Here is a 23,359-nt window from a genome sequence, read left to right as displayed (position 1 = left end):
AGGGAAATGGATAGGTTAAAGTTAGATATAGTGGGAATTAGTGAAGTTCGGTGGCAGGAGGAACAAGACTTTTGGTCAGGTGAATACAGGGTTATAAATACAAAATCAAATAGGGGTAGTGCAGGAGTAGGTTTAATAATGAATAAAAAAATAGGAGTGCAGGTAAGCTACTACAAACAGCATAGTCAACGCATTATTGTGGCCAAGATAGACACGAAACCCACGCCTACTACAGTAGTACACGTTTATATGCCAACTAGCTCTGCAGATGATGAAGAAGTTGATGAAATGTATGATGAGATAAAAGAATTCGAGAGCAGGAAAAGGGAGAGAAGGAAACATAGTAGGCGAATTTGGATTGGGGCTAAGAAATGAAAGAGGAACGCGCCTGGTAGAATTTTGTGCAGAGCATAACTTAATCATAGCTAGCACTTGGTTCAAGAATCATGAAAAAAGGTTGTATACATGGGAGAACCCTGGAGATACTAAAAGGTATCAGATAGATTATATAATGGTAAGACAGAGATTTAGGAACCAGGTTTTAAATTGTAAGACATTTCCAGGGGCAAATGTGGACTCTGACCACAATCTATTGGTTACGAACTGTAGATTAAAAATTAAGAAACTACAAAAAGGTGGGAATTTAAGGAGATGGGACCTGGATAACCTGACTAAACCAGAGGTTGTACAGAGTTTCAGTGAGAGCATAAGGGAACAATTGACAGGAATGGGGGAAAGAAATACAGTAGAAGAAGAATGGGTAGCTTTGAGGAATGAAATAGTGAAAGCAGCAGAGGATCAAGTAGGTAAAAAGACGAGGGCTAGTAGAAATCCTTGGATAACAGAAGAGATACTGAATTTAATTGATGAAAGGAGAAAATACAAAAATGCAGCAAGTGAAGCACGCAAAAAGGAATACAAACGTCTCAAAAATGAGATCGACAGGAAGTGCAAAATGGTTAAGCACGGATGGCTAGAGGACAAATGTAAGGATGTAGAGGCTTATCTCATGAGGGGTAAGATAGATGCTGCCTACAGGAAAATTAAAGATACCTTTGGAGAAAAGAGAACCACTTGCATGAATATCAAGAGCTCAGATGGAAACCCAGTTCTAAGCAAAGAAGGAAAAGCAGAAAGGTGGAAGGAGTATATACAGGGTCTATACATGGGCAATGTTCTTGAGGACAATATTATGGAAATGGAAGAGGAGGTAGATGAAGATGAAATGGGAGATACGATACTGTGTAAAGAGTTTGACAGAGCACTGAAAGACCTAAGTCGAAACAAGGCCCCGGGAGTAGACAACATTCCATTAGAACTACTGACAGCCTTGGGAGAGCCAGTCCTGACATCTGGTGAGCAAGATGTTTGAGACAGGCGAAATACCCTCAGACTTCAAGAAGAATATAATAATTCCAATCCCAAAGAAAGCAGGTGTTGATAGATGTGAAAATTACCGAACTATCAGTTTAATAAGTCACAGTTGCAAAATACTAAGGCGAATTCTTTACAGACGAATGGAAAAACTGGTAGAAGCCGACCTCGGGGAAGATCAGTTTGGATTCCGTAGAAATATTGGAACATGTGAGGCAATACTGACCCTACGACTTATCTTAGAAGAAAGATTAAGGTAAGGTAAACCTACATTTCTAGCATTTGTAGACTTCTTTTGACAATGTTGACTGGAATACTCTCTTTCAAATTCTGAAGGTGGCAGGGGTAAAATACAGGGAGCGAAAGGCTATTTACAATTTGTACAGAAACCAGATGGCAGTTATAAGAGTCAAGGGACATGAAAGGGAAGCAGTGGTTGGGAAGGGAGTGAGACATGGTAGTAGCCTCTCCCCGATGCTATTCAATCTGTACATTGAGCAAGCAATAAAGGAAATGAAAGAAAAGTTCGGAGTAGGCATTAAAATCCATGGAGAAGAAATAAAAACTTTGAGGTTCGCCGATGACATTGTAATTCTGTCAGAGACAGCAAAGGACTTGGAAGAGCAGTTGAACGGAATGGACAGTGTCTTGAAAGGAGGATATAAGATGAACGTCAACAAAAGCAAAACGAGGATCATGGAATGTAGTTGAATTAAGTTGGGTGATGCTGAGGGAATTAGATTAGGAAATGAGACACTTAAAGTAGTAAATGAGTTTTGCTATTTGGGGAGGAAAATAACTGATGATGGTCGAAGTAGAGAGGATATAAAATGGTGACTGGCAATGGCAAGGAAAGCATTTCTGAAGAAGAGGAATTTGTTAACATCGAGTATAGATTTAAATGTCAGGAAGTCGTTTCTGAAAGTATTTGTATGGAGTGTAGCCATGTATGGAAGTGAAACATGGACAATAAATAGTTTAGACAAGAAGAGAATAAAAGCTTTCGAAATGTGGTGCTACAGAAGAATGCTGAAGTTTAGTTGGGTAGATCACATAACTAATGAGGAGGTATTGAATAGAATTGGGGAGAAGAGGAGTTTGTGGCACAACTTGACTAGAAGAAAGGATCGGTTGGTAGGACATGTTCTGAGGCATCAAGGGATCACCAATTTAGTACTGGAGGGCAAGGTGGAGGGTAAAAATCGTAGAGGGAGTCCAAGAGATGAATACACTAAGCAGATTCAGAAGGATGTAGGCTGCAGTAGGTACTGGGAGATGAAGTGGCTTGCACAGGATAGAGTGGCATGGAGAGCTGCATCAAACCAGTCTCAGGACCGAAGACCACAACAACAACAACAACAACAACAACAGATGCAAAATTAGATGACATGAAAGCAAATAATGTTAATGCTATCAGTAGTGTTGAGAAAAAGGTTGACAGTTTAGAATCAAATCTTACCAATAAATCAGACACATTAAAAACTAAAATAAATCAAGTTGAAGAATATGTTGTTAACAAAAATTTGTACAGTCATGGACCAGCATGTTCAAACCTGTTAGTGAAAAGTTGTCCTTGTGATTATTTGCATCCAGTTGATTTTTTGCACCATTGCAAGGACAATTTTGTGCCAGGAATGTCTGATACTTAAAAAATAAAATTTGTCAAAAAATTTCTTGAAGGGGAGGCCCTATCCTGGGCTATCCGAAATTTCGATCAGTGGGAAACCTTTGCAAATTTTGAGAGAAGCTTCTTAAACAAATTTTGGTCAGAATCTGAACAGGGGAGGATTAAATCTGAATTTTTAAATGGACCTATTTTCAGAGGAGAGTGGGCACCATGAAAGCATTTTTTAAACATCAATTGAGAAAATTAATACATTTAGATAAACCTTTTGATGAAATGACACAAATAGATGTGCTGAAAAGAAGGCTACCTGAAAAATTGCAATGGGATTTAGTTCATGGGCCTGATGATTCTTTGGAAGAATTTTTAAAATATGTGGATAAATTGGATAGGGCATTAGAAAGAGGGAATATCCAAAATTTTAACAATGGTGAACACCAACAGGGGGGGTGGTATTCAAACAGGTATGGAGAGAGAAGAGACTGCAGAGACAATAGATATGAACAACACAGGGGAAACAATAGGGATCATGATGGTAATGACAGAGACAGGGATAGAAATTTTGGAAATAGAAACAAATGGGATGACAGAAACAGGGGAGAACAAAATTGGAGATCAAACAGAGAAAGCAGGCAGGAAAACTCCGGATGGCCTCAGTGAGGGTCCGCAGTTTTGGGGCGAGAAAATTTAATCACAATAGGACCTACAATAACAACTGGGAATTTACAGACAGAGGAAGAAGGAGAAATGTAACTTATTATTATAATAAAACCACTGAAAGACAAAACAAATACACACCACAAATAACAGACACTCATGTTCAACACCAAATTAATACTTTAAATTTTGATCAGAAATTTTGGGATACAATAAGAGAAAATAATCATGTTGAAAGCAATAAGGTAACTACCTCTGAGAACAAGCCAGATCAGGATATTGCAATTGTGCCAGAATTTTATAATTGGGTAGAGAATGAAAATCTATGTAATTCTGAAGTATCTGACAAACATTACAGCTCTGATCTGAATAAGTTATTTAATGAAAATGAAAAGTTATGTTAAGAGAGAGAGATGGAACTTAATGTAACTGTGGATAGGATGCATGATGAGGAAAGTTTTGATTTTGATGAAAATATGGAAGCATGGGGTATAATCGAAAGAAGTAACACTGATTATAATAATCCTTTGGTGGTGGTTTCCAAACGTGGAGGGGGTGTTAGACTTGTACTTGATTCTAGGCACCTTAACAAATTTTTAAAAGAGAAAATGATCATCCAGAAAACATAGATGAACTGTTACATAAATTTGAATGTGTGAAATTCACGAGAAGCTTAGACTTAACTTCAGGCTTTCACCAAATTTCTTTAGAAATAAATTCTAGAAAATACAATGCATTTTTGTATGGGGGAAAAAGTTATCATTACTGTGTGGTACCATTTGGACTAACTGTTTCTGTTGCTGAGTTTATTAGAGCATTAGATCTTGTTTTGGGGGATGAACTACTGTCTAAACTTACTGTATATGTAGATGATATTTTGATTCCTGGAAAAACATGGGAAGAACATTTTGAATTGCTAACACAGGTGTGTACAAAATTAGGAGAAGGGGGTATGACCTTAAAGTTAGAAAAATATAAATTTGGAGTAAGTGAATTAAAATTTTTGGGACACATTATTTTGGAAAAGGGGATTGAACCTGACAGAGAAAAAATTGAACCTATAGAGAATTTTCCTGTTCCTGAAAATAAAAAACAATTAAAATCTTTTTTTGGTCTTGCTGGATTTTACAGAAAGTATGTCAGTACTCAAGCTATGGATGCTTCTTGTTTATGTGATCTATTAAAGATAAATACTGTCTGGGATTGGTCATCTGATTGTCAAAAAGCATTTGATGAGATAAAGAAACAACTTTCACAGAGCAGAATTCTGTATAGGCCTGACATGTCTTTACCCTTCTGTTTGATGAGTGACAGCAGTGACACAGGATTAGGAGCACACTTATTTCAGGAAAAAATCATAAGAGATCATATTGAACACCATTCCATTGCATTTGCTAGTAGAGTATTACAAAAGTATGAAAAGACTTACACTGTGACTGAAAAAGAACTTTTGGCTATACATTGGGCTTTCAACAAATTTAAAAATTGTCTTCTTTGACACAAAGTGATTGTTTACTCTGACCACAAAGCACTAAGTTACTTACAGGAGTGTAGGCTTTATCATAGTAGAATCACCAGATGGGCATTATGCTTACAACAATTTGATTATGAAATTAAATATATTAAGGGGAAGGAAAATGTTTTTGCTGATGCACTTTCTAGGTCACCTATTGGGCTAAATTTTGATAATGAAACAAGTATTGATGACAAAAATTTCAAAATTATGTATTTGAAGGGGATAAAAGAGGAAGGAGAAATTTTAAAAATTTGTAATGACATTAGGAGACACCAAAATCATGATGAAAATTGGAAATTGGTAAAAAGTTATTTGGGAGTTAAGCAAAAGGTAGATGATTATTATAAGGTACACAATGGGATTCTGTTCAGAAGATTAAGACCTGATTTGGATGACTGGAAATTATGTTGGCCTGAGCAGCACATAGACACATTAGTTAAGTATATACATGAGAGCTTTGGACATTGTGGTTCTGTCAAATGCATATAAAAGATTCAGGAAAACATCTACTTTTATAATATTGCCAGAAGAGTGAAGACAAAATTAGCAGCCTGTGACCAATGCCAAAGAGTAAAGGTGAGTAATCAAACATGCAGAGGGATGATGCAAAATATTTTGCCCAGCAAAAATTGAGAGCTGACAGCTTGCGACATTTACGGACCCCTCCCCAAGTCAAAAGAAGGTTACAGTTATATCTTTGTGATTGTTGACATATTCTCAAAATTCCACAAGTAAACAGATTAACATCTAAATTAACCAGTGATTATTTCAATAAGGTAGGTACTCCACAAGCAATCTTGACAGACAATGGCTCACAATTTACATCAAAAGTATGGAAAGATTTTGTTGAAAATGCAAACATCAAACATATTTTGATTTCAGTTTATCACCCATCCAGTAATCCATCAAAGAGGTACATGAGAGAGATAGTGAGGTTGTGCAGAACATATTGTAGTAAGAACCATGTAAACTGGACTGAATATGTAAATGATTTCGAAGACATAATGAACAGTTTGCAACATACATCCACTGGCTTTTCACCATTCGAAATTATGTTTAACAAAAGACCTACTAGCTTTATTACTGAACACATAGATTTTCCAGTTTGTCAAATTTAGTCACCTCAGGAGAGAGAACAAATTGTAAAAGACACCATGAAAAAACAAGCAGATTACAGAAAGAAAAGACACGATGCAAAAGACAGGTTTTCACACTTTAATATTGGTGATTTGGTTTTGGTTAAAATGAAAGAAAAATCTAAACTTATGACTTCATAATTAAAGACATTTTTTGACATTTATATAGGACCATTTGAGGTGAAAGAAAATCCTCTCCCAAATACTTACAGATTGATCTATCCAAAGTCTAGGAAATTATTTGGTTTGAGGAATGTAACTGAATTGAAACGTTATAAGTCTGGTACCTAGAATGAAATTTGCAAATCTCAATAACCTGGAATACAAGGAAAATTTTTCACATTTTATATTGTTTATGAAGTTTGTTTCCTATCATGTGATGTGGAAACTATAAATGGTACTGAAGCTTACTTATTGCTGAAAGGAAGTGCAAAATGATTTTGCTCTATGAACCAAGTACACATGTAACATACATACTATTCATTGAATATATGCCTAGATGTAAGAAAATATTTTGATGGTTGCTTCTGCATTTTATTTTCTTTGTGTGGTAGGACATGTGCTATTTTAGTTGTAGTTTACTCATGTTAGTTATTAGACATTTTGGTGAACATTTTGACATTCATATTTTGTGCTTACTATTGTTTAAAAATACTCTTGAAATATTAGTAGTGTGACTTGTTAAGGTAGGTAAGTGTGGTGAGCAGTGGAGTCATGAACAATTACTCATTTTCGTAACATAATGTTTATGGATAAGCCTATTATGTATACATGCTTAAATTTGTGACTGTTTTCTTCATGTGCTGATGTCATTTATGCTAAAAACACTTTGTTGTTGTTATTACATTTTCTGAGCCTATATGTTGGAACTCACCAGAGTTTGTGCTTGGACACGTTATGAAAAGACTGAAATTGGAATATTATGGACAGGCTATGCCTGCTTATTTGCCCACTTGACAGTTGGGATGTGTAAAATTGAGAACTTCCCACACTGTGGAATTAAATCATTCTTTTGTGTATTATTGGTGAACCATTCTGTCTGCCTATGGAGGCAACACACAGATACTAACAATTTTCATTTTTCTTAGTTTTGTCTTTGTAACATGTTTAGGATTAGTGTGATACCTTTTGATATTTTGCATATTATGTTGATGAAATTAAGAGGATGCTTGTTGTAAAATCCAACCTCTACTTTTGTCATTTTGATATCATCATCATCATCTTGGACAGTTTCCAGCCACGGGCTGGGTCTGTCGGGAACACAAGCCTCTCCATCGTGTTCTGTCTTTCCACCATTCCCCCTCTTCCACCTTCGTCCAGTTCTCTCCTCTTCTCGTCACACATTCCTTCACTCCCTTCACCCATCTATCTCTTGGTCTTCCTCTGGGCCTCTTCCCCTCCAGCTGCAGATCAAACATCCTCTTTGGAATTCTTCCCTCATCCATTCTCTTCATGTGTCCATACCATTGCAGTCTTGATTTTTCTATCCTGTCCTATTGATATGACATATCTTATTCTTAACTGTTACAATACTATTTCTTCTGTTTTTGTAAGACTAAGTGTAGCCCTGAGCACTTTTCTTCCTTTGTACATGTCATATTGTAGGTTTTTATGCTACAGTTATATTGGATCTGTATTGGGGGGGGGCGGGGTGGGGGGGGGGGGAGGGGGGGGGGGAGGGGGGGGGGAGAGTATTGGGATAGACAATATATATCAGTGATGGGTTTCTTAAACTACTGTAGGGGGATTATCACAGTCGTCCGTTCTGCCATGTCTGCATTGTATTTTGTATTGGTGGGCGGCTGTTGATATTCTGCTCTCAGTTATATTTTTTGAGCCCTCCCCTTTTATTTCTTATCCTACTGCCCATCACGGATTCTATTCTATTTTTCTTCTTCTGCTGATGAGAGGGGGCTAGGCTGAACTCTCCAGTAGTACCTATTTCTATCTTTCTTTTCCATCCACATATTTTGAGGTATCGCTCCTCCCTTGTTGCAGTGTCTATAATTGTACCATGTCCTCATGCTTTTCAATACAGATCAACAAGCAATTGTTTTTCTTAAATGCTGTCTGGTAATACTTTTCTTTGTCACAAATTTCCGTGTTAATGTAGTAAACTGTATCTGGTTGAATAACTTTGAAATTAATATCCAGATTTATTTATACACTATCATACCGTATTATAGTAGAGCAAAAATTCTAATTATTTTCACATCAGAATGTTGAAGGCCTATGGATAATAAAAGCTTGCTTATGACATGTCACAAACAAGATTTTTTTAAAAGTAATGTTAGAAAATGAGAAATTTAATATTTGTTGTAATATATAGAATTTTTATTGAATATGAATAATTGTAAGACTAAGACTATTATAATCTTTCATATTGTTTCTTTTATGTCATTCTACTAGTGTTTGATCATTCTTGGTGACACAATATAACACTGAATATTTGTGCTCATGTACATAGTTGTAACTAAGATTCAAAAATTTTATGAGTTTTTCTTTGCATACAATATGCTACAGATTAACAGATTACATTTTGACATTTATGTGTACTGTTGTAAAGAGAGGAAGGGAGGCCTGTTGTAAAATTTAGTAATTTTTGCAAGTTTGAAAAGATATGGTTAGAGCAACTTTATTATACCATGAGGATCAATAATCTCTATGTACTGTTTCAAAGATACTATTATTTTATATAATGGTTACTGTAACTTACTACTGTGTTATTTTGCTGTTTGGGACACCCAATCTCATGCAGATTGCGCATGGAATTGTGTGTATGTGTGTGTGTGTGTGTGTGTGTGTGTGTGTGTGTGTGTGTGTGTGTAATGGGGGGCAGAGAAGGGGGGGGGGGGGTTGTAATGGTACTTTAATTATGTAATCATTACGGAACCTCACCTCAATCTCTTGATACCAGCAATATTCTACTGTGTTTCTGTAAAGTAGTTAACATATTTCTAAGACAACATATAGATTTGATTTCATTAATGTAGAGGTACTTTGCAACATTAATATGTTTATAATGCAATGATATTATTCTAATGTGAATTCTTTCTTTTGTCACTATGATCTTTGATGTACTTGTAACTCTGATTTTTGGGCGCGTAAGCGGTTATTGGAGAGTCAAGTCTTGGACGTCATGTTGGAAAGACGCAAATTGTAGTTAGTTTATAAAATGTCAACTTTAACTGTGAGGAAGATATTTTCAAGTATGTTTTATAATGTGAAGTGATGTTTTGTGAATTACATGATATTGCAACAAAAGTAATAAAAAAAGAAGTGTAACTTAAATTTGGAGTGCTGATAACTTTTTACATCACCATTGTGCAGTGCTGATAACTTTTTACATCACCATTGTGCAGTGCTGATAACTTTTTACATCACCATTGTGCTAACTTGCAAAAGTTTAATCTTCAAGAATGGTTTATGAAACACATCTATAAAACTTTTGAATATCGCAGAACAACACCTAGGCCTCTTTGCATCCGAGCTTGGAATCATCACCACCTAGATTTTCGACGATTGAGCCATGAGTTCACAACGAGACCAGCGTGGGAAACATGAAAAGATGAGTGCCTAGTTTATCCATTATTTCATGAAATGACTTTATTAACTGTGCTCTAATGACAACTGCCACATAATATAACTTTGTTGTTACCTGAAAATGCAATATTTAGCAGCGTGAGCAACACTACAAATCATAATTAATTTTTGAGCTTTGTTGTGGTAGGGTTATTTGACCCTGTATCAGTAGCCACCTATGGCAACCACTAAACCACAGAGAACGTCATTTCATAAACAACTGTTTTACAATAAGCATATTGATTAATGTCCTTTGTCATTATCAATATTTCTCCATTTTCTAAAAATAGTACTAATAATGATTGTGGAAATAGTACTATAATTAAGCTATACATAAACTCCAAGGCTTAAAATTAGTATAAAGGAGTCATGTACATAGTTGCACATGTACTGAATAACCTGCCATAGCCCGTTTAGTGTCTGAAATATAGAGAATTTTAACAATATCTTAAAAACCCTTGTGATGGTCAGTCAACACATTGTACTTCAATTAGGAAAATTTTGTAGGAATTCTTAAAAACTTACGTAGTAGGTTACAACATAATTTGTATTATCATTGCAATCTAATATTTCATGACCTTTGATATTGCACTTAAACAATGGACATTTCTGACTCCTTTCCATATTCTAAAAACTTCTTTTTGTGGGCTCCATGAAATGCAGTTTGTCCAATGAAATGTCACAAGTCAATCACAAAGAACTTAAATTCTATTTTTGTAAAGAATTTTAGATAAGCTCCTCATTGCTACTCTATGGGATACATTACTCTCTGTTATCTAGTTTTATCTTACCTGAAGCAATTCTTCCAGCATTAAGATGAGCATATGGCTGTAGAAGACCCCACAAGTCACCATTATTTGCTATAGCATGTTCAAACATTGTTGCAGAAAGTACAGTGTCACATTCATTTGGCAGACACTGCAAAATTATTTCTTCTAGCAGATTTTCGATACCAGCAGCCAAGTAGACAGCAGCATATCTGTGGATAGTTTATGGTATCAGAATATTTACTGTTCTCAGGGATAAAAAATAATTTATTATATCAAGTGATATGTTGGGCAAGCGTGTTAACTGTATACATTGATGAGCTAAAACATTATGAACACTTTCCAGCATAAAATTTTGTCTCTGCATCCTGGCAGATTAAAACTGTCTCCGCAATAGCCCTTCTTCCAGGAATGGTAGACTTGCAAGTTTCACATAAGAGGTTCTGTGAAGTCTGAAAGGTAGGACGTGAGGTACAGGTGGAAGTAAAGCTCTGATGACAGGTTGTGAATTGTGGTTGGCTAGCTCAGTCTGTAGAGCACTTGGCCACAAAAGGCAACGGTTGTATGAGTCTCCGCCTGGCATATAGTTTTAATCTGCCAGGTAGTTTCATTATGAACACTTATTTGAAAAGTAGGTTTCTGGAGGTACAATTACTATATTATGGAAAGGATATATTACTACTCACCATACAGCAGAGATGCTGAATTGCAGATAGGCTCAACAAAAGGCCTCTTTGGGGGAAAGCTTACTTATTTGACAGTCTTTTTGTTGTCTCTATCTGTTACTGAGCATCTCTGCTATATGGTAAGTATTAATCTATCCTTTTTATAATACTGTAATTATTCCATCCTAGATTTTCTGGAGGTATGTGACACCAAATGTCATTTCCCACAAATTATGGCTTGGGGGTTAGTGGGTACAGCACTGGTGCCCAACAGTCCCAGGTGTTCTAAGATCAGGCGAATTTGATGGCCAAGATATCAACATGGATTCACTGTCATCCTCCTCAAAACACTGCAGCACAATTGTGGAACTGAGACAGGGACAGGTATCCTGATGGAAGATGCCATCACCATCAAGGAAGACATCAATAATGTTTGCATAGTCCACAACTGTCACGGTGCCTTTGAATATTACCACAGGTCCCTTGGAAGCCCCAGTAAACATCGTCTACAGAATAACATTGCCTCCACTGGCCTGTGTCCATGGCATAGTACACATTTCTTGGAGTGATGTGCCTGGATGTTGCCTACCTGTATACAACCATTGACTCGGTGTAACAAGAAATGTGATTCATCTGACCAGGTGACACTTTTACACTGATCTTTCAATCTCAATGATCTGATGTCATTGAGTCGACATGGAAACATTTAGGGTTCACCTGCTGAGAGCCCCCACATTCAACAATATGTGCTGACCAGTGTGTTCCAAAACATTTGTGCCTGCACCAACATTGCAGTCTGTCATCAGATCGGCCACAAGATCACCATCTATCCTGTGTTACAGGGTGGGCAGGCCTGCAACCTCCACATCCTGTGACGAGGTGTAGTGTCCAACAAACTTATAACCTATTTGTGGTTTCACTATCCCTCAACCACTTTCCAATAGATGCTCATCACAGTAACTCGTGAACAGCTGACTAGCTTCACTATGTTTGAAATGCTCATTCCCAGGCACTGGATTATAACAGTCAGCCCCTTGTTGAAGTCACTTAAGTGGATTTCCCTATTTGCACTCACAGCTCATGTTCCAGTGGTTAGTGCCACTGCCTCTAGGTCGCGAAGTCTCGGGTTTAATTGCCAGTCAACCCAGAGTTTAGTGTTTTTTTTTCCCCACTGAAGTGGCATCCAATATAATGACTTGAATCAGGCAGTCAGACAACCCCAGATGGCATCTCCTGGCCATTAATACCATAATGTCATTTTCCTTTTTACCCCCTATTTGTGACCTGTGTTATTGCTAGAATGATTCCCAGTTTGTCTCTGCTCTTTTAAGTGTTTTCCTTGCCATATCACATACTGGCAACACTGCCAGGCAGCATTCAATATCATGGTGGGCAGTGGTCATAACATTAAGCTCATCGGTGTAAGTACTGAAATGACTAATTTATGCATGAACAAATTTATGCATGTAAATAAAGTTCCCATGAAAGAAGAGGAAGAGAAATAAATCTGTGAGCCAAGATGGCCATACAGGCTATCTGTGGGCACTGATATTATGTGGTACACTCACTGCAGTGTACACAATTCAATTCTCTATCAATTCAAAGTGAAGTCTTTATCAACATACATAGGCTGTATGTTTGGGAGTCAGTAGATGAATTTTATAACTCTTTTTAAATTCAGTTATTTGACACTGCAGAATGCAGCAGTAATAGTAATAGTAGCAGTGTAGAGTATTGTTTGAGTTGCCTAACTGATGTGTAGCTCTTCTGATGCTAGAAGAATGTATGTGCACCAATTTGCTGGATTGGGTACATATCACATTTTCATTACACACTTACTTTTTAGATACTTTAACTGAACAACTACAGGACACATAACTGGCACATAGAATTAAAGTATCTCCAGCATGATACAGCCTTCCATATTCTACTCCATATGTGAGGCAACATGTCAACTACAATTTTAGTAATAAGTGGATTACTAAACCTAGTACCATTGTCTGAAGACTAAGTTTTCCAGACCTAAAACTTAGTCTTTTATTTATGGTGCTGGATGATGATCAGAGTGAACATGAGAAAAGATAGATCTCTCAGATGAAACATTAAGCTGCATCATGAATACTGAGACCTAAAACTTAGTTTTTTATTTATGGTGTTGGATGATGATCAGAGTGTACAGGAGAAAAGATAGATGTCTCAGATGAAACATAAGCTGCATCATGAATACTGCTCCTCCCATTAAGCAACACTGATATAAACTGAGGTGATAAATGTCACGGGTTACCTCCTAATATCATGTCGTACCACCTTTTGCCTGGTGTGGTGCAGCAGCTCACTGTGGCATGGACTCAACAAGTCACTGGAAGCCGCCTGCAGGGATACTGAGCCATGCTGCCTCTATTGCTGTCTGTAATTGCAAAACTCTTGATGGTGCAGGATTTTGTGCACAAACTGACCTCTTGATTATGTCACACAAATGTTCGATGGACTTCATATTGGGAGATCTGGGTGGCCAAATCATTCACTTGAATTGTCCAATATGTTCTTCAAACCAACTGTGAACAATTGAGGACCAGTGACATGATGCTTGTTATCCATAAAATTCCCTCATTGTTTGGGAACTTGACGTTCATGAATACCTGCAAATGGTCTCCAAGTAGCCAAACAAAACCACTTCCAGTCAATGAATGCTTCAATTGGACCAGAGGACCTGGTCCATTCCATGTAAACACAGCCCACACAATTATCGTGTCACCACCAGCCTGTACAGTACCTAGTTGACAACTTGGGCCCACGGCTTTGTGGGGTCTGCACCACATTCGAACCCTACCATCAGCTCTCACCAACTGAAATCACAATCCTACCACCATCTGTAGATGTGCATATCAATATCCCAAGACTTTTGTCATCTCAGAGTACAGAAAGACAAGAAACACAACACATCCTCTTGAGGGTAGAAAAATATGCTCTGATCTTAATATTCCACTTTTTGAAAACTGATTGTCAGCTGTTTAAGATTGATTTCAATATGTGGTAGTCATACTGTGAATGGCTGAAAATATCTTATAAACTATTATAAATTTATAATTTGACACATAAAAACATTAATAACAAATACAGTGAAATAAATAAGACAACAAAACCAATTGTATAATATAAATAAACATTTACAACCTTCCAGTTCGCAAACACTTCAAAAACAAAGTACATGGTCATATGAACATACTTTGCTACAAAAAAGACAGTTTAAGTTGCCTTGTGATATACTGACCATTCCTTCTTGCATATGCATGTAACATTGCTCTTCAGGATGTGCTCTTTAGCCCGTGCTTGTACCAATTACCAACACTCCATACTTCTAATTATTTATACAACCACTTCTCTGTATGTCAGACTTGTTTCATACCATCTATGTTATTATCCTCATATAATTTCCACCAATATTGACATCCGCATTTACGTAGATAACCTGCAAACCACAGTCAAGGGCATGCCAGATTTCATGACAGATGCTACTTGACATAGTGCCACATTTTAAGGTTTCATCCCATTGCATTTGGCCATGGAGTGTGAGAAGAGTGATGTTTAAATGCCTCTGTGCTAACTGTAAATAGTTTAACCTTGTGGTCCCTATGGAGATGACACATATGGGGCTCTAGTATATTCCTAGATTCCTCACTTAAGATCCTCAAAACTTTATAAAGAGACTTTTGTGGGATAATAGGCATCTAACTTCAAGTGTCTGCCTATTCAAGGTTTTCAGAATTTCTGTGATACTCTAATGTGAGTCAAGCAAACTCGTGACCTTATTTGTATATATTCAGTATTTCCTGTTCGTCATATTTGATATATGTACCAGACGCTTGAGCAATGCTAAGATGGGATGCAGGTCCCTCTGCATACTGACTGGATTTCCAGAGTATCCCACTAATGATCCAAAGCCTACCACTTGCTTTACTCATGATTTTGTTTATGTGATCATTCCATTTACATTGCCACAATTTTTTACATCAAGTTATTTGTGTGAGTTGACTCATTTGCGTTGCATTGCTACTGTGGTCATAAGATACAACTTTTTTGTGTTTTGTGTAGAGCACATGCGCACGCACTCACACAAACACAATGTGCACGCACACGCATTTGCGCACGCACAAACGTGCGCGCACACACACACACACACACACACACACATGTAAAACAACAGTTCAGTACTATTCTGTGGAAATACTAGCCAACAGCACCATCTGATGTCTCTCCTGACATTGCATCCAAATTTAAGGTTGTGCTATAACAACTCAACTGTGATTGGTTCAGATTCTGCCTTTACTTTTAAATCTAAATGCATACTCCATAAATCACTGTGGAGTGCATGGCAGAGGGTACTAATGGTAAAAATGTTAGGGTTTCTTCATGTTACAACTGTATATAGAGTGTGGAAAGAACAACAGCCTAAATGCCTCTGTGCATGCTGTAATTATCTAATTTTGTTTTCACAGGCCTTACAGTGGTGATTTCTAGGGGGCTGAAGAATATATCTACATTCTTCAATTAATAATAGTTCTTGAAATTTAGTAAGGTTTTGTGAGATAATTTGCATCTGTCTTTAGGAGTATGCCAGTTCAGCTTTTTCAACATTTCCATCATACTCTCCCATCGGTCAAACAAACCTATAATCATTCATGCCACCCTTCTTTGTACACATTCAGTATTTCCTGTTAGTCCTGTTTGGTATGGATCCTACACATTTGAGCAGTCTCCTTCATAAACTGACAGCATTTTTCCAAAATTCTACCAATGAACCAAATTCTGTTACCTACCATACCTATGATTAAGCCTATGTGATCATTCCATTTCATATACCCACATATTGTCACATCCAGGTACTCATTTGAGTTGATTGATTCCATTTGTGACTCCATGATGATGTAGTCAGAGGTTGCTACATTTCTCGACTTTGCAAAATGTGCAACTTTACATTATTGTACACTGCAAATTGACAACCTTTATACCTCCTTGAAATCTTATGACTTTTTGAAAACTGTTACAGATAAATGTATCATCTGCAAAAAGTCTCAAGTTACTATTGATATTCCCTACTAGGTCATTAACATGGAGAGCAAACATAACTGTATCTGCATTTCACTGATGAATCTACCATTGTGAACATTATGTAGTGGGACTTTGAATTTCGCCGCGCTACACTCGTTCCCTCAGATAAAAATTATACCGTCGCAGTGGTATGAGCGCTCGATGGCAGAGAAAATACTAAAATTGTAACTCTTTTTTGTTTTCTATCCGTTTCTTTATTGTCTCTCAAGAGCGGAAGCTTAATGCAGGTATGATCTGATGAAGATGAAAAAAACTTATTAATGTGTAGACATATTGTGGAAGTTATGACATTTGGAGGAGGGAAGCAATGTAAACTAAATTGTATTTAATATCAAGATGGTTTTGTATACATTAGAAATTCCTGGACAATGAAACTTATTGCAAGATTTCGGAGCAGACTTTTCACGCAGAAATGAAGTAGGAGATTTTTGAAGACCTGGACGCCGCACGAAAGAAGACATGTTAACATGGTAAAGAATGAACTCTTATCTACGCCATTTCCCCCAGTTAGTCAAATTTGTTATTCTCTGTCTTTTTTCAAATAATTTTTGTAGTGGAAATTGGTTTGACTTTTGCTCAGAAACGCCACAAGGACCACCCCAACAATAGCTTTTCTGAATCACTAAGTCCGATAACTTTTCTGTTATTTCTTTCATTCTTTCCCTTTTTCACGGTCATTTACGATTTTAAAACCCCCTTTTTATTCACCATCTCTTCCCACATTTTCAACCTTTTCTTCACTTTTTCTTTTTTATTAACCACTACAACTGGCGACCGTGACAGGACGCAATTTTCAGATGTGTCGTTTTTGAGCAAATTTGAAACTTTAATTTGTATTTTTTTCCAACAGAGAATAACCAAAAATCCTGAAGTTTAAATGGTAACTGAAACACCAACTTAATTGTACCTAAGCAAATGATTATACAACAATATTGTAAAGAATTTTTGTAACTAATTCAATCTGTTTTTCTTTTCATGGCATATACTGATGCAAAACTGTTATTTTGAGACCTTTTGGTGATTATCCGATGGAGATGTATTAAGAAAATCCATATTTTGACGAATACGATCTATGCAGAAGTGATTCACCAGCCGCTGCAGGACAGAAAATTTAATGGTGAGTAACACAATTATCCTCCCCCCCCATGAACCATGGACCTTGCCGTTGGTGGGGAGGCTTGCGTGCCTCAGCGATACAGATAGCCGTACCGTAGGTGCAACCACAACGGAGGGGTATCTGTTGAGAGGCCAGACAAACGTGTGGTTCCTGAAGAGGGGCAGCAGCCTTTTCAGTAGTTGCAAGGGCAACAGTCTGGATGATTGACTGATCTGGCCTTGTAACAATAACCAAAACGGCCTTGCTGTGCTGGTACTGCGAACGGCTGAAAGCAAGGGGAAACTACAGCTGTAATTTTTTCCGAGGGCATGCAGCTTTACTGTATGGTTAAATGATGATGGCGTCCTCTTGGGTAAAATATTCCGGAGGTAAAATAGTCCCCCATTCGGATCTCCGGGCGGGGACTACTCAAGAGGATGTCGTTATCAGGAGAAAGAAAACTGGCGTTCTACGGATCGGAGCGTGGAATGTCAGATCCCTTAATCGGGCAGGTAGGTTAGAAAATTTAAAAAGGGAAATGGATAGGTTGAAGTTAGATATAGTGGGAATTAGTGAAGTTCGGTGGCAGGAGGAACAAGACTTTTGGTCAGGTGACTACAGGGTTATAAATACAAAATCAAATAGGGGTAATGCAGGAGTAGGTTTAATAATGAATAGGAAAATAGGAATGCGGGTAAGCTACTACAAACAGCATAGTCAACGCATTATTGTGGCCAAGATAGATACGAAGCCCACGCCTACTACAGTAGTACAAGTTTATATGCCAACTAGCTCTGCAGATGACGAAGAAATTGAAGAAATGTATGATGAAATAAAAGAAATTATTCAGATTGTGAAGGGAGACGAAAATTTAATAGTCATGGGTGACTGGAATTCGAGTGTAGGAAAAGGGAGAGAAGGAAACATAGTAGGTGAATATGGATTGGGGGACAGAAATGAAAGAGGAAGCCGCCTGGTCGAATTTTGCACAGAGCACAACATAATCATAACTAACACTTGGTTTAAGAATCATGAAAGAAGGTTGTATACATGGAAGAACCCTGGAGATACTAAAAGGTATCAGATAGATTATATAATGGTAAGACAGAGATTTAGGATCCAGGTTTTAAATTGTAAGACATTTCCGGGGGCAGATGTGGACTCTGACCACAATCTATTGGTTATGACCTGTAGATTAAAACTGAAGAAACTGCAAAAAGGTGGGAATTTAAGGAGATGGGACCTGGATAAACTAAAAGAACCAGAGGTTGTACAGAGATTCAGGGAGAGCATAAGGGAGCAATTGACAGGAATGGGGGAAATAAATACAGTAGAAGAAGAATGGGTAGCTTTGAGGGATGAAGTAGTGAAGGCAGCAGAGGATCAAGTAGGTAAAAAGACGAGGGCTAGTAGAAATCCTTGGGTAACAGAAGAAATATTGAATTTAATTGATGAAAGGAGAAAATATAAAAGTGCAGTAAGTGAAACAGGCAAAAAGGAATACAAACGTCTCAAAAATGAGATCGACAGGAAGTGCAAAATGGCTAAGCAGGGATGGCTAGAGGACAAATGTAAGGATGTAGAGGCCTATCTCACTAGGGGTAAGATAGATACCGCCTACAGGAAAATTAAAGAGACCTTTGGAGATAAGAGAACGACTTGTATGAATATCAAGAGCTCAGATGGAAACCCAGTTGTAAGCAAAGAAGGGAAAGCAGAAAGGTGGAAAGAGTATATAGAGGGTCTATACAAGGGCGATGCACTTGAGGACAATATTATGGAAATGGAAGAGGATGTAGATGAAGATGAAATGGGAGATATGATACTGCGTGAAGAGTTTGACAGAGCACTGAAAGACCTGAGTCGAAACAAGGCCCCCGGAGTAGACAATATTCCATTGGAACTACTGACGGCCGTGGGAGAGCCAGTCCTGACAAAACTCTATCATCTGGTGAGCAAGATGTATGAAACAGGCGAAATACCCTCAGATTTCAAGAAGAATATAATAATTCCAATCCCAAAGAAAGCAGGTGTTGACAGATGTGAAAATTACCGAACTATCAGCTTAATAAGTCACAGCTGCAAAATACTAACATGAATTCTTTACAGACGAATGGAAAAACTAGTAGAAGCCAACCTCGGGGAAGATCAGTTTGGATTCCGTAGAAACACTAAAACACGTGAGGCAATACTGACCTTACGACTTATCTTAGAAGAAAGATTAAGGAAAGGCAAACCTACGTTTCTAGCATTTGTAGACTTAGAGAAAGCTTTTGACAATGTTGACTGGAATACTCTCTTTCAAATTCTAAAGGTGGCAGGGGTAAAATACAGGGAGCGAAAGGCTATTTACAATTTGTACAGAAACCAGATGGCAGTTATAAGAGTCGAGGGGCATGAAAGGGAAGCAGTGGTTGGGAAGGGAGTAAGACAGGGTTGTAGCCTCTCCCCGATGTTGTTCAATCTGTATATTGAGCAAGCAGTAAAGGAAACAAAAGAAAAATTTGGAGTAGGTATTAAAATTCATGGAGAAGAAATAAAAACTTTGAGGTTCGCCGATGACATTGTAATTCTGTCGGAGACAGCAAAGGACTTGGAAGAGCAGTTGAATGGAATGGACAGTGTCTTGAAAGGAGGATATAAGATGAACATCAACAAAAGCAAAACAAGGATAATGGAATGTAGTCTAATTAAGTCGGGTGAGGCTGAGGGAATTAGATTAGGAAATGAGGCACTTAAAGTAGTAAAGGAGTTTTGCTATTTGGGGAGCAAAATAACTGATGATGGTCGAAGTAGAGAGGATATAAAATGTAGGCTGGCAATGGCAAGGAAAGCGTTTCTGAAGCAGAGAAATTTGTTAACATCCAGTATAGATTTTAGTGTCAGGAAGTCATTTCTGAAAGTATTCGTATGGAGTGTAGCCATGTATGGAAGTGAAACATGGACGATAAATAGTTTGGACAAGAAGAGAATAGAAGCTTTCGAAATGTGGTGCTACAGAAGAATGCTGAAGATTAGATGGGTAGATCACATAACTAATGAGGAAGTATTGAATAGGATTGGGGAGAAGAGAAGTTTGTGGCACAACTTGACCAGAAGAAGGGATCGGTTGGTAGGACATGTTCTGAGGCATCAAGGGATCACCAATTTAGTATTGGAGGGCAGCGTGGAGGGTAAAAATCGTAGAGGGAGACCAAGAGATGAATACACTAAGCAGATTCAGAAGGATGTAGGTTGCAGTAGGTACTGGGAGATGAAAAAGCTTGCACAGGATAGAGTAGCATGGAGAGCTGCATCAAACCAGTCTCAGGACTGAAGACCACAACAACAACAACAACAACAACACAATTATGTTTCATTCAAACATTCAATAGCCAACTGCAGAATCCATTTTTCCCTTTCCATACATCCTGTAGTCTTCTTCTAGATTTTTCCAAAATTATCTATCTCTATTGTAGTTTGTGATAATTATAGTATTGTTGTAGAATATAAAGATCGTGAATTTCATCGCCAAACAGTCATTTGTTAACGAAAAATTTTGTCCACCTGCTGCATCTTTCTCAACCATTGTTTGCAATAGAGCAATCATTTACATTGCCGAGAAAATATTTCAACCTAAATTTGAGTCAAATCTTTATTAATCAGACTTATATTATTCCCTTTTTGACTTACAATTATACATCCTATTACAATGGAACGCGGCAAGGCAGAGATAGTTTCGGCATATGAGTTAAGTGAACTAGATTCATCGTTCAACCAACAAGAAAGTCCGCGTTTCCCTCCATGGACGAGTTCACAGGTCAATGCAATGATTTTGCCTCAAACTCACAACATTTGTGATAATACACAGATGGTGACTTTAAATGACGAAATGTGGAATGGACGTGGGACTAGACTGTCAGCACCATTGTTAACATCAATGTCAGAACCGAATATGAGACAAATTCAGCAATGTGACACAAATCGGACACATGAAACTGACAAACTGGACCGACTATTAGAGTTATTTGCAGACATGAAACGAGACGTTAGTCAGAAAATTGACATATTAAACCATACTATGACCGAACATTTTGAACGAACGACAAAACAGATAACAGAATTAAATACCACCACTCAACAGCTCAGCCAGAGATTTGACACATTGTCCGACCAAGTCACTAAACAGGAAGAAACTTTGGCTACATTCACACATGAAACAAAAAACAATATCACCCGCTGTGAGAATCAGTTAACTCAAATAGTTAATGTGCAGCAGGAAGTGAACACTCGTGTGGAAGAGTTAGCTCAGGCTCAAACTTCAGCTAGCTCCACCCAAGAAAAGCTGAGTGAAGAAGTGGGAAATATTACCCAACAGCTCACAATGGTAGTTCTTTAACAAACCCATCTCAAAGAAAAGATAGAAAAATTAGAAGATCGAGTGGACCTCGCGTCACTAAACAACGACACCAACATGGCCGAGAGAATTGTATATGAATGTAAATTGTGTGACGACTATCTGGACAAAAAACTTGAAACAGTTACACAGGACATACTTTCAAAAACAAAGACACATGTTAAAGACGAGACAAAACACATAGAAGATGAAGTGACAAGATTACGAGACAATGTTGTGCCGTGTTTGGCGATTGGTACAAACGCATCATCAGGGAACGACAAAACAGCTAAAACCACGGCTAATGACACAGACAGAACACCTATTGTGGAATCACCTATTTCAAGTCAAAATAACAATGTGCCGCTTTCTTTTCCACCAAACGAGCAATATTATGATACGACACCTAAAGTAGCAAGTGACACAAACCATGTCAATAGAGTTATGCCAACTGGCATGGCCGATGACATGTTTGTAAGGCATGGGTATTTCCAGACATTTTCCAGTGAGGACATGCACAAAGTCCACCCTATTGTGTTTATTAGATCATTTGACAGTGTTTTTCCACGTAGTTGGAATATGTTTAATGTATAAGGATGTATATATTATGATAAATATGTCAGTAAGGAGTGAGTGAGAATGTTTTGGTAATATTGTGCTACATAGAGAAGTGAGTAAACAGTCTACATCTTTAAGATTACATAAGAATTTCAGTTTGAAAGAAAACATTTGTGATGAGTTAGAACACGTGAGTACAAGACGTTAAATGTGAATCTATTTTCAGTGCCCTCGAAAATGAACGAATGCAAGAAAAGCAGTGTGAACATAATTTTTCAGTGTAAATATTTCACATGCATATTCTTGTAAATTTATATGTATTTGTATATATGTTGAAACTTTGCATATTGTCAACATATTTTGAAATGTGGCCACAAAATGTAAGCTTTCATAATTAAACATGTAAACATGCTGGTACACAGTGAACTTTGTTAAAATGTAAATATGGCAAAAAAAGTGTTGCAAACTGTGTTAAACTGTGTACGTTATAAACGACGAAATTTGTGAAACTTATGGTGCATAAACCAAATAACTGTTTGTAAACCGATATAAACTGCAATTTACTTGGATGATAATGAGGATTTTCACACTGCAAATGAACGTTTGTTGGCAAGTGTAAACAACTTGATGAAACACCCACCTTTGCGAACATCGACGCTATTGTTCCTGGTCAGCCTTCAGATGCTTTGAAGACAATAAACTCAGCACCTGTTGTAGGCGATGTGGAGGCTAAAAACTACATCGACCATATATGCCCCGGGAACAACAGTCATGAGAACGCACAAGGACCTGGAGTGTTGTGTCGTAACAGAAGACACGGACATTGCTTCAGATCACACACACACTCAATCTTATGGTGTCTCCGGACTTAACACGCCATTTATGCTGGAATAACAACTT

The 23,359-nt window shown here is 37.6% G+C and overlaps 1 protein-coding gene across 2 annotated transcripts in view; it reads right to left on the bottom strand.

The window, feature by feature from the left end:
• Nucleotides 1-23,359, bottom strand: part of LOC126473368 (ankyrin repeat and BTB/POZ domain-containing protein 2) — a 661,367-nt gene that overhangs the window by 110,577 nt on the left and 527,431 nt on the right. For both annotated transcript variants that reach the window (XM_050100375.1, XM_050100376.1), the window contains one exon: nucleotides 10,681-10,868. In XM_050100375.1, coding sequence (XP_049956332.1) covers nucleotides 10,681-10,868 — 188 coding nt within the window. The remainder of the gene's footprint in view (nucleotides 1-10,680; nucleotides 10,869-23,359) is intronic.

This window comes from Schistocerca serialis, chromosome 4 (genome assembly GCF_023864345.2).
Source record: "Schistocerca serialis cubense isolate TAMUIC-IGC-003099 chromosome 4, iqSchSeri2.2, whole genome shotgun sequence".
NCBI classification, from domain to species: Eukaryota; Metazoa; Arthropoda; class Insecta; order Orthoptera; family Acrididae; genus Schistocerca; species Schistocerca serialis.
This window is presented reverse-complemented; position numbering and strand designations above follow the sequence as displayed.